Source organism: Rhinoraja longicauda, chromosome 28 (assembly GCF_053455715.1).
Source record: "Rhinoraja longicauda isolate Sanriku21f chromosome 28, sRhiLon1.1, whole genome shotgun sequence".
NCBI lineage: Eukaryota > Metazoa > Chordata > Chondrichthyes > Rajiformes > Arhynchobatidae > Rhinoraja > Rhinoraja longicauda.
The window spans coordinates 18,353,044-18,365,844 of NC_135980.1; the positions used below are offsets into that span (position 1 = coordinate 18,353,044).

General features: G+C 44.5%; 1 protein-coding gene across 7 annotated transcripts in view; it reads right to left on the reverse strand.

The window, feature by feature from the left end:
• gatad2ab (GATA zinc finger domain containing 2Ab) overlaps positions 1-12,801 on the reverse strand; it is a 100,468-nt gene that overhangs the window by 22,843 nt on the left and 64,824 nt on the right. For 6 of the 7 annotated variants that reach the window (XM_078424276.1, XM_078424273.1, XM_078424272.1 and 3 more), the window contains 2 exons: positions 1,842-1,971; positions 51-182 (listed from right to left, as the gene is read on the reverse strand). In XM_078424276.1, coding sequence (XP_078280402.1) covers positions 51-182; positions 1,842-1,971 — 262 coding nt within the window. The remainder of the gene's footprint in view (positions 1-50; positions 183-1,841; positions 1,972-12,801) is intronic. The other variant, XM_078424275.1, reaches the window with a different exon arrangement.

Consider the following 12,801-nt stretch of genomic DNA (forward strand, 5'->3'; position numbering starts at 1 on the left):
TTAAATTTGGCCAGATTGTGATGGTGAAACACACAAAACCAACACGATACCTTTGGAATAGTGGCCTCCTTCTGGATCTGACTCTGGCGGAGTTTCTTGAGCAGGACAAGTTTGGCCTCCTCCAACCGCAGCTCTTCCTTTAATTGCTTGATCATTCTTTCTCGCTCCTCTGGGGTGCTCTTCTAAAAGGAAAGAACCAATATTACTGAAATACATCAGTGCAAATTTTCCAATACCCTGCTTATCTGAAGGTTTCACAGGCACTAGTCAGTCTGCTGAAAACCCTATTCGTCAATGCAAGCCAAAACATTCAACATCATTTTCCACTCCACAATGAGATTGAGCTTTACAGAGCACCAGTAAATAACAGGAAGCAGAAATCTTGAATAATTTTTCATACAGGTTAGAAACTCTAGCAAGAACTGTTACATCTCTTAAACCCATCTTGTGGAATACAATGTATTTAACAGAGATCTGGAATAAAATCCAAAGCCTTGTTTGGGAGTTGTTGGGGTTGATCAGCATTTAGTGCCGTTTAAGGGCCATTTCAGGGGATAGTTCATCAATAACGACATTGTTTGGGGATCTGGAATCAGCAGAGTTTTATGCTCACCCTCACGGACATCATAAAAAGAGGACCCAAGGTGCTGTAGTAACTCAGCGTGTCAGGCAGCATCTCTGGAGAACACGGATAGGTGACAATTCAGGTTGGGAGCCTTCTTCAGACTCATGGACATCATACTTTGTACAATGTCAGATATATTTAATTTATATAATTTAAATTAAATGTGTTGAGATTGGAACTCTTAACTCAAGATTAACAATGTGGGATATTGAATTGTGTGCCCAACACTGCACCACTCTCTCTCTCTCTCTCTCTCTCTTCAGACTCCACCTGTATCTGGCATCTGATCAAAAGTTCCTTTCAGCTACCATCAGAGACAGGACGTCATCCTTATTCGAGATTTACAGCGTGGAAACAGGCCCTTCGGCCAGAGTTCACTTTGACCGGCGATCATCCCGTGCACTAGCATTATCCTACACACTAGGGACAATTTACATCTTATAGAAGCCAATTAACCAACAAATCTGTCCATCTTTGGAGTGTGGGAGGGAACAGGAGCACCCGGAGAAAACCCACGCAGTCTTAGGGAGAACGTACGAACTCCTTACAGACATTTTTAGTCCTATTCTTACCTTGCAGGAGGGGGAAGGGGGTGCAAAGGGAGGTTCAGCTTTACAGGTGTCAGACCCCATTACGACATTTCCAAGAGGAAAAATCCACTACCTTCCAGGCTATTAGGGTACACAGGTACCTGCTCTCTATGCCCAGTCAGCAAAGGCAGGGGAGAAACAGTTTTCACAATGTCTCGAACGAAGGAAGCTACAAATAACAGCAACTTGATTTAGATCAGATCAGCGAATGAATGGTCCATCAACTTAAACACTGAGTTGAGATTTACTACAAAACCCAATAGGTGCCAAAGGAAAATTGTCCAGAATTCCCAAAATCAGAATTCAGGAGTGGGCAGTGAGATTACATATAATCCCAAATGAGAAGCAGGAAGGAGAAAAATTATGTCTATCTTCGATTGAAACCAGCATCTGCAGTTCCTTCCTTCCGACACAGGAGAAATATACTTAGTTTCATAATCTAGCTACTCTTTTGAAATGGACCAACAGATGAAGGGTATCATTTGTGTCTGCCCTTTGAAAACGCAATCTCATTTCCCCAGCATGCAATCAGTACTTTAAAGGTAAATGTTACACTTAATCATGGACTTGCATAAAAAAAAAAATATTCTGAAGCTGCTGGTCTGACAAGTGACGCACTGCCTCACCATAATATCATCCGTGTTTGCACTTCTTCTTAGTTCCTTCGAGAGCCCGTTCAGCCTGGGACTTGAGGGTTCGTTGTCGGAGAGGACAATGATGTCCGGAGATAGGGGCCGCTTTCCCTTCTTCATTTCACTGAAAGAGAGGGGACCACAGGTTGAACAGGGCACACAGGCCTTTGGGTAAGGCCGGGTAATGTTTACAAATTTTAACCATCTAGAGTGTGACCTCTTAACCCATCCTTGGACAATCCAATGATTTCTCCATTTTACCTACATCTCCATTTTACCCATCTCTCAAATATAATACAGCACCTCAGGTGATCCCAGAGGGGTTGGGCAGTGGCAAAATCCAGAGGGATAATGGAGGCACAAGGCTGAGTATTGTGAGGGTAGGGGGACGGGGCCGAGAGGGAGGGGTGGGTGGGTGTAGACGAGGGCAGCAGGGGGTAAGGGCGGTGGGCTGTTGGGGGGGGTGTGCACAGAGGGTATCAGGAGTTGATGGGGAAGGGTAGAGGGGAATAGGGAGGGTGGGTGAGGTCCAGGCGGTTATAGAGGGGGTGGAGTAGGGGTGTTTGAGACTGGGAGGAGGGTTGTGAGGGCCAGAGGGAGTAGGAGGATTGGTGCTGAGGGCGAGGGGCTGGAGTGGAGGGATGTGGGGCAAGGGGCCAGAGAAGGAATGTGCAGCCAAGTTTATTGAGTTGGAATGAGGATATGGAAGACGGGGCTGAGAGAGGAGGCGGTGAGCAGTTTGGGGATACCAAATCAGATCATTTTTGTTCTTGCTTCGTTTCACTTCCAGTTGAATATACAGTTTGAGAACTGTGCAATTTTCTCCTTACTCAGAGAGGCAGCAGCAACCCAGTCTGAGATCACTGGGAAAGGACATGGGGAACAGAGAACTGACTGCCTGCCACCTCGTCTTTCTCATTGAGAGACCCAAAAGCTGGAGTAACTCAGCGGGACAGGCAGCATCTCTGGAAAGAAGGAATGGGTAACGTTTTGGGTCGAGACCCTTCTTCAGACCGTGTCTATCTTTGGTTTAAATCAGCATCTGCAGTTCCTTCCTACACATTTCGTCTTTCTCATTACTCTTCATTGCAAACCACGTACTTGACATTCTGCAAACTGGGGAGCTTTTATTCATTTCTTCAAAAGAAGAAATTACTTGAGTTGGGTTAAACTGGGCCAGGCACGTTTCCAAAAGTCATATCATCAATCATCATAGTCATAAATCTGCAGCTGAGTGTGTTCACAGAACCGGTGAATATTGTGGCATCTCTCTGATGCTCCCTCTGCACTCCTATAGATCCTGCTTAAGACGATCAATAAGGCAGCGCTGTCACCACCCATCAACTAGCAGGCAGCATCCATGCATTTAAGTAACTGGGAACAAGCTTCCTGTATGTTAATTGGCAGAGAGAGAAAGAGAGAGTATAAGATTGTCATGTGACTTAGGCATTTCCCTTCCGTGTCACCTGATTGCCCCAGTGGAACCCATGGCAACAGCCGGCTGAAACTGGTTTGAGACACATTGCCTTCATTTTGTGAAGGGAGGTAGGGCTCAGGTACTGAAACAAAATGGAGCCCATCGAACAAACAGTAAAAGTCTGGTTGGGCACACAGCCTCGTGCCAGCCCAGCTGTCACTCCCTTGCTGGCTTTAGATCAGTGAAGGTCAATGTAACTTCAAGACTGCATCGTGATGTGTCCACACAAAACATCATTTGAGAACCAGTATCTAAATTAAAATCCTTTAAGATGATCTAAACAGGAAACATAGCTATCTTGACTACACTTCTTCCAACCCTGTTTCCTGTAAAAGCTCTATCCCTTACTCCCAATTCCTCCGTTTACGCCGCACCTGCGCCCAGGATGAGGTGTTTCAAACTAGAGCATCAGAGATGTTTTCATTCTTTAGGAAACGGGGGTTCCCCTCTTCTATTATAGATGAGGCTCTCACAAGAGTCTCCTCTATATCCCGCAGCTCCACTCTTGCTCCTCCTCTCCCCATTCGTAACAAGGATCCCCCTTGTCCTCACCTTCCACCCGATCAGCCGTCGAATACAACAAATTATCCCCCACCATTTCCGCCACCTCCAACGGGATCCCACTGCTGGCCACATCTTCCCATCTCTATCTCTTTCTGCTTTCCGCAGAGACCGCTCCCTCCATAACTCCCTGGTCCACTCGTCTCTTTCCATCCAAACCACCCCCTCTCCCCAGGTACTTTCCCATGCAACCGCAGGAGATGCAACACCTATCCCTTTACCTTCCCCCTCGACCCCATCCATGGACCCAAACAGTCTTTCCAGGTGAGGCAGAGGTTCATCTGCACCTCCTCCAACCTCATCCATTGTATCCGCAGTTCCAGATGTCAACTTCTCTACATCGGCGAGACCAAATGCAGACTTGGCAATCGTTTCGCTCAACACCTTCGCTCAATCTGCCTTAATTAACCTGATCTCCCGGTGGCTCAGCACTTCAATTCCCCCTACCATTCCCAGTCTGACTTTTCTGTCATGGGCCTCCTCCATTGTCATATTGAGGCCCAGCACAAATTGGAGGAACAGCATCTCATATTTTGCTTGGGCAGTTTACACCCCAGCGGTATGAACATTGACTTCTCTAACCAGATAGTTCCTCTGTCCCTCTCTTTCCCTCCCCCTTCCCGGTTCTCCCACTAGTCTGTCTCCTACTACATCCTATCTTTGTCCCGCCCCCTCCCCTGTCATCAGTATGAAGAAGGTTCTCGACCCGAAACGTCACCCATTCCTTCTCTCCCGAGATGCTGCCTGACCTGCTGAGTTACTCCAGCATTTTGTGTCTACCTTCGAGTGTGGAATATAGTGTCACTGTTGCAGGGAAAGTGCAGGTAAAAAAATTCAAGGGCTGCAATGAGGTAGATTGGGAATTCACCTTATAAATGAATGTATGCGATTATAACTGATCACATTCTGATAAAGTGGCCCAAAGACAAATACCAACACGGCACAATTGATGGAATATTGTCCATCTGCTTGGATGGAGACAGCCGTTGAGTTCAAGTAGTTTACTGTGGTTTAGTTGTCTGCTAGACTGATACATAGCTTGTTCAGCACATCATCCAGCAGCACATCCAAGCTGTACTGAAGGATGCACCTGAGTCATCAAAGCTTCCCCTGGAAGCACACCAATATCTAGCAGAATCAGTGTGGGAAGGAAAGTTCGAAAAGGGATAAAGTTGACAGCTTTATGACACCCACCACTCTCACAAGGGAAAACTGGATGAGCATTTAACTTTGACCCTGGAAAATCTACTCAGAAAAAAAAAGTGTTTTTTACAAATGATGTTCACAGCAATCTTGAAGTGCTCATTCACAAGTGAACATGTAGTTACAACAAGCCACGAGGAAAACAAATGTTATTTGGTCTTTATTCAAAAGTTCATGTTCTAGGAGCAGAATTAGGCTATTCGGCCCATCAAGTCCACCCGCTATTCAATTATGACTGATCTATCTTTCCCTCTCAACCCCATTCTCAGGCTTTCTCCCCAGAACCCCTGACACCCTTACAAATCAAGAATCTGTCAATCTTCTAGAGTCATAGAGTCGTAGAGTGATAGTGTGGATACAGGCCCTTCGGCCCAAATTGCCCACACTGGCCAACATGCCCCAGCTACACTAGTCCCACCTGCCTGCACTTGGCCCATATCCTCCAAACCTGTCCTATCCATGTTCCTGTCTGTTTCTTAAACGTCTGGATAGTCGCAATTTGTGAATTGCCAAAAAGTGAATTTCTGTTACTTAGACGCCTACTTCCTCTCCTCCCCTCCCCCTCTCAGTCCGCTACCAACCACAAGATGCATCCAGCCACTACGGGGCCCTCGCCCCTCCCACCAACTGCCGCCGCCCCAACCCCTCCATCTTTCTCGCAGTTGCTGACACCCTCCAAGGCAAAGTATGTCAGCGACTCCGGAGAAGGAGGTGGCAGTGGTGGAGGGGGAAAGGAGAGGCTAAGTGGACAAAGTGATGGAGGAAGAAGTAGGAGGATGCAGCAGTGGAGCGGACAAAGTGATAGGCAGACAGTAGCAGGAGGTCGAACGGGAGCAGACAAAGCGACTAGCCAACAGGAAGAAGCAGCAGCCGGTGAGCGTCCTGAAGAAAGAGCTTTCCCCAAGGGCTCCAATGTGAGGCACAACAACAACCGCGTGAACTGGAACAGGGGGGTGGGTGAAGAGGGCTCACTGGTGCACCTTGGGAGTCAGGGGTGTCATTAGAAGCTGTCCATGCGAGTTCGGCTGGTTTCGGCAGGTCCGTCCGCTATAACCAAAATCTGCTATAAAGGGGTTCGTTAAAACAAATGATTACTGCACTACAACAAATTTGTGGCAAAAAAAAATTCCAGCATAAGAACATTATGAAACAGAATTTGACGTAGAGCCACAAAGTGAAACAAAGTGGTTTAGCGAGGCAATTTCAGTTTCCCAGTCTTCTCTCGGGTTCATCACATGCCACCTAAATATAACTAGTGGAACCTAAATGACTAGGTATAAAAAACAGCCAAAATTTGGAGCCACACCTTTAGATCTAAACGTCTAATGACACAGATACAGGAAACACCGAGCTTGCTCTTCCCAATGTAATCTATAAACATCCTGTTTTACCATTATAAGTGGTTCCTTTAACTTAATGAGAACTGCAGGATAACTGTATTTTGGATAGATAACAATACACAGATCCTAGCTAAGACAAATGACTGGACACAGGATTGTATGGTATTTTTGAAGATGGTGAGAATTTCTCCAGCAACAGTACAATATTACACCTTAGTTCTTTGCCTCACTTTGCTCCTCTTCGTCTGGCTATCAATTCTTTGTTATCTTTGTCTGCAGCAACCTCTGCCCAGCTCCACCTTTTCTGCTCATATTTTTCCCTTGCTCTCAGTCAACCTGCTCACCTTGAATGCCTACACTATTCACTACCAATTTCCCACAGCATCTTCCCTTCTAAATACCCTGATTTCTTTCTACATTTCAAACATTCTTGGCCTCGTGGTTAATAGATGTGGCTGGTTGGTGGGGTAATTTACAGTAACCAATTAATCTAAGTGTAGGTGGGTAGTACGAGAATCAGAATGGGATGGGATGTTGATGGGCATGAGATGTGGAAACGATTGGGGGAATTGGATTGGATTGAGCCAGCTTTGACTGGAGGGGCCGAATAGCAATGTCATGATCAAAGAAAATAAGAAAATAACATCAATGGCAAATTAGTTCAGCTGGTGAAGCCACCACCTCTCAGAGCCAGAGACTATGGTCCAATGCTGACTTTGGGTGCTGTTTATGTGGAGTCTGCACATTCTCCCCATTACCAATTGGATAGCCTGCGTGCTCTGGTTTCTTCCCATATCCCAAAGATGTGTGGGTTGGAAGGTTAATTGGCTGTAAATTGAACTTAGCCTGCAGATGAGTGGTAGAACCTAGGAGTTGCTGAAAAGGTAGGAAAACTAAAGAAAATGAGAACACAGGATTAGTGTAAATAGGTTATTGATAGTTAACATGGACTCAGTGGGCCAAAGGGATTCCGCACTGTACGATTCTATGGCTTTAATATACATTTTTCAGAAGTTGCCTACTTCTCGCGGTTTGGCAATCCAATCGAGGTAAGAGCATTTTATTGTCAAATGCCCCGAATCAGAACAATGAAATTCTTACTTGCAGCAGCACTACAGATATAAACATAGTACTACTGTTTTCATCTGTAAACACTATCAGTTTATGTCCCATGTATTGAGTAGATTCAAATATAATAAAACAGCAAACATCAATAGAAATGGGAAGAAAAGTACAGGGACCATTCAATCACTTGTCCTGGTCAACCATTCCCATCAGAACTGGTCTAATCTCAATCATGCACCCACCTCCACTCCATTTCCCTCAAACCATCATTGAACAATCATCTATCTTATTCAGGTAAATGTTAATTGACCTCTCGGATCAGCACACTTTATGTGGAGGTGGAGGGGACATTAGGTGAATACTGGCAGCCATCACTGCCCTTTGCAAAACAATTAGCTTCCTGACTTTATAGATGTGCCTTATATCACTAGATCTCTGGTTCATTGTTGGACCAAACTTGTGGCACAAATGCCTTATCTGTCAGAGAGTCTGATGCAGATATATAGATGACAAGAACAATTTTATTCTGGTTGATATGGGGAGCTAGGCCACGTTTAATGCAAAATATAATTCCCCCATTAATGGGGCACCAGACACATCTGGACATAAAAGTTTTAGACTTGCCAATTCATTCACTTTGTGTGAGTAGGACCGGCCACTTTACTGAGAACCAGTGTCTGTCATGATTGTTATAACAGAAATAATGGGAATTTCTGATCTTATTTGTGGCTTCCTACATGTTAAATGGCAGCATGGATACAGTACAGGAGGAATAAATAAATAAAATCCAAACCATTGATTACCCTGCACAAAATGTTTCTCACTTTTGCAGGACTTTCCTCTTGTACAGTTTCATGTTGCTACATCTTCCCTTTCACACAAGTGCCTTAGACTGATTATGAATGAGCCCTAGTGTAATTTTCTTCAATGTCACAGCAATTCACAGGGGGTATAAGTGGGCTTTATGTTCTAGCAAAAGCCTAATAACAATGCTGCCAGGGTTGGCGGACTGTTTATTTGAATGGAGTAATCAGGTTACTCAATTCAAAGGCAAATAGCCCATGGGATTTGTACAGATAACGTGAGAGATTATTCACGTTGGAACTGCAGTTATTCAAATCAAATAGCCTTGAAAGTGTTTTGAAAGAAGTTTATCAGCATATGATGCCAAAATTAGTGAATCCAGACACTGTCTCTTGGAAACTCAATTGTGCAAGGTGAGCCAGACAATTAACTCATTTGTGAAGGTAGTTTCTTCCATAAAAGAAATATTAAAAAACGGGAATGACATTTTTAAAGAGGGAGATTAAAAGATACACCCTCGGTAAAAACAAACTGGGGGTGGGAGAAGTGAGGAAACGGTTTAAATCATATATTTGGGGCTTTTAAGCGAATCTATAAATATAGAGGAGAAACATTGTGCCGGAAAGGAGTAAGTGGGAATACTGCGGGTCTAAGTGTCTTCTGTTCTGTATGATTTCACATAATCATCATACATTTAGGAACAATGCTGAGAACACTTTTTTCCAAGGAATTATCAAACACTATTGCAAATGTACAGTCTGTGCAGTTTAGTTTATTGTCACTTGTACCGAGGTACAGTGAAAAGCTTTTGTTGCGTGCTATCCAGTCAGCAGAAAGACAATACACGATTAGGGCTTAGTTTGTCAGTTTTACTTATTAAACTATCACTAGCACCAAACTGTTCTTCTAGAGCTCAATCATCCTGCTATTTATGTGCCAATTCTCAGAACTTCCAATGAGTTCACCCGGGTGCAGATTTTAATGCATCATTATCGGTGTTAACCAGCACTCAGCATGATCCTGCTCATCAGTGTTGTTTCTGCCTTGCATGCCCACCTGGCCCAAGGGTCTGACTGCAGATCCAAACAGGAACAAAACAACCAAGTTGCAGATGCAAGTCAAGAGTGATTGCTTTGACCAAGTATAGCAGTAAGAAGCCCCAATACTGAAGTCAAATGTAACCACAACTGACACGACTGGTTAGTGTTGCACCCCGTACAAGAAGATATTTGTGGTCACTGGATGTCTACCTCATGCCCGGGACATTTTTGTCCCCAAGGGCAGTTTCCCAGAACCAACCAATGTACATGTGCTTCGGCAACTCCTGCTACTGTGAATACTCATTCTGTCAACTTCTAAAACACAGTTGCTGAAGCGTGTGTAACCTAATAAATCAGAGCAGCAAAGTACAACACTACCCAAATCCATATTCTCTCCTACCTGATAGGGCAAAGGCAGTACATAGACATGAACTCCTACATTTTCAAGCTGCCCTCCAAGGGTCACATTATGGGGAAATTTATTGCCAATCTATTCACCAACATTGTTGAAACACCAACAATTCAAAACTATCTTTACCCAACAGTTCTCAGTAACCAGGGAGGGGCAATAAAAGCTGACCTAGCTAGTAATGCCCAAATCCAATAAATTAATTAGTTAAAAAATAAACTACTGGAAGAAGTCTGTGGGTCAGACTTCTGTGAAGGTAAGTGGACAGACAACATATTTGGTTGGGACCCTTCTTCAGACTGAAGGGTCCTGACCCAAAACGTTGTTGCCTATTTCCCTCCAGGTGATGTCTAACCTGCCGAGTTCCTCAAGCACTTTTTGCTTTACTCAAGATTTCAGCATGTTCTGCCCCTTGTGTCTTCAAATTACTATTTTCAGGCATGTTAATTTCTCTTTCTTGGGTATAATATGAAATTTTCCATCGATACCAGAAGAATAAACAGTCACTACATAAATATCTTTCTCTGGATCTTGGTCAGTGGTGTGCAGAGGAAGAGAGGTGATTAGGGAGAAGCAAAATGTTCAGATCATCAATTCACAGGCCAGCCTCACTCTGTGACGTGGGATTTCACAGGATCTCCCCTCCAGCTACCTGCACACCTTTAGTGCTACAAGAATATTTCCCTTTTACCCTGAGTAGCAAATTGCTGTTGTGAATGAGTCTGGAATAACTCTTGTACAGCATAAGCTGCCTGTGCTGCTGCCTTTTCAGTGGAATGAATAGCCATTAATGCACATAAACTGCTTGAATGTAGGTACTGACAGAGCCAACAACATTCTCACCTGGGCCAGAAAGTTGTTCATGCACCAGCTGGAGAACTTAGCTTAAAGACTTGCGCAGACATTTCAGAAGTGATAGGAGCAGAATTTTCCCATTTGGTCCATCAAGTCCATTCTGCCATTCAATCATGGCTGATCTATCTTCCCCTCTTAACCCTATTATCCTGCCTTCTCTCCATAACGCCTGACACCGTTACTAATCAAACTGAGGAACAGCTATACTGTTGCAGTTGCCAACTTTTAAACTAGACTGAACTGAAACGACGACTGCTCACTTGGGTAGATGTTAAAAAAAGAACTATTTAGAAGAGCAGTAGTGGAATTAAATCTTAGATCCTTTAGTCAAAGTCACTAAACAGTGCCTAAAATTGCTGGAGGAACCTATCAGGTCAGACAGCATCTGTAGAAGGAAACAGACAGACCAAGTTTCGGTGGAGACATTTCTCTGACGACCCTGTAGAGTTCCTCAAGCAGTTTGTTGTTTGCACAAAATTCCTGCATCTACAGTTTCTTATGTCTTCAGAAAAATCAATTAATCTGTCATTACTATAATGTTTGCTGCCTGCAAATTGTCTGTAACATTTCCTACATTACACCAAAGATTATGCCTCAAACATACTTCACTGGTTGTAAAATGTGTGTTAGCCAAAGCAACAAAAAAATCACAACAGAAGGAAAAGACTCTCTTCTCGTTTCATTCAATGGTAGTGAAATGTTGTGAAATGTCGTTGCCGGAAGCACTTTCCGAATGTGATCATCCTAGTTCTGATTCAGCACACAGTTCCCTTCACCTGGATTGGGGTAATCCTCAAGGTTGAGGATGACTTGCCTCCTCTACAGTTTTGTGGGTTCTGAGGTATCTGATTAGGTCAATGTGGGAGCTACTGGTTCTTCCATGGGGACAGGAGAGGTTTGTGCCCAATGTGGCAAGCAGGTGGTTAATTGGCGAGATAGTGTGATCCTTCACTGCTTATGTGGGGCCTGAGAGTTCTGATGCATGAATACAAGGTTCTTGATGCTGAACGTTCCTTCCCCATTTTAAGCAACTGTGGGCCAGAGATTCCTATCAATCTTTGGAGATGTTACATTTCTTCAAGGAAGTCGAGTACACCTTTGAACATTTTCCTTACCATCTAAACATAGCACAAAAAGTAAGGAAATTTGTGTTTGGTAGATTATTTCTTTGTTGTAACAATGCTTCTTGGCAATAAATCTTATACCGTTGGAAAGCTTGTTTATTTCCCTTTTAAATGGTGCCACATTTGTAAGGAACATGCATTTGTGGGATGAGCAGCAGAGCTGAGTATGTGGGTTGCACCCATGAAAAATCCGCCAAATCTTCTCTGCCAATGCCAAACAGCTTATTCTGCCATTGACTCTTGTTCGGTGTTGTTTGGTGGATTGGATGATTAAAGTCTGAAGAAACAAGACATATTGGCAATTTAACAATTTATTCATTTAATAAACAGGAGCCTCAGTAGCGTGTGGAAGAACCATACACAGCCACAAACAGCCTGGCACCTCCTCCTCATGCTGGTCACCAGCCTGGTCACACACTGTTGTGGGATGCCTCCACCAAAAGATGTTACTCTATCGGTGCAGCAATCAGCATAGCGTCCTCTGCGTCTTCTCCACACTTTGACCCTATGATCCAACTGCCGTAGGCAGAATCTGGACTCATCGCTGAACATAACGTTCCTCCACATGTTCAGGTTCCAGTGCACGTGTTGCTGACACCAGCGCAAACAGGCCTGACGGTGAAGGGCAGTCATGGCAGGCCTCCTGGCAGCCCTATGAGACCGGAGATCGGCTGCGTGCAGTCTGTTCCGAATTGTCTGGGCAGAGAGTCGTCGGCCATATCGTCCTGCAAACCTTGACTGCAAATCTGTGGAAGACAGCCTACGGTTCCTAAGTGCTGACAGGGTGAGGAAACGGTCTTCTTCGGGTGTCGTCTTCTTGGGACGCCCACTTTGCGGCCTGTCTCTGACATCCCCCGTTATATGGAACTTGGCCTTCACTTTGGAGATGGTACTAGGGCTCACTCCAAATAATGCCACAACTTGGTTTTGCGGAACAACAGCTTGAAGTTGCCCTATCGCACGGGCCCTATCCAGATCAATCAAACGTGGCATGCCGATTCTTGGAGCAGACACCTACTGACCACTGTAGCAGGGCCCATGCTCACAGGTGCTGCCAATCAGGTGCCAATCAGGCA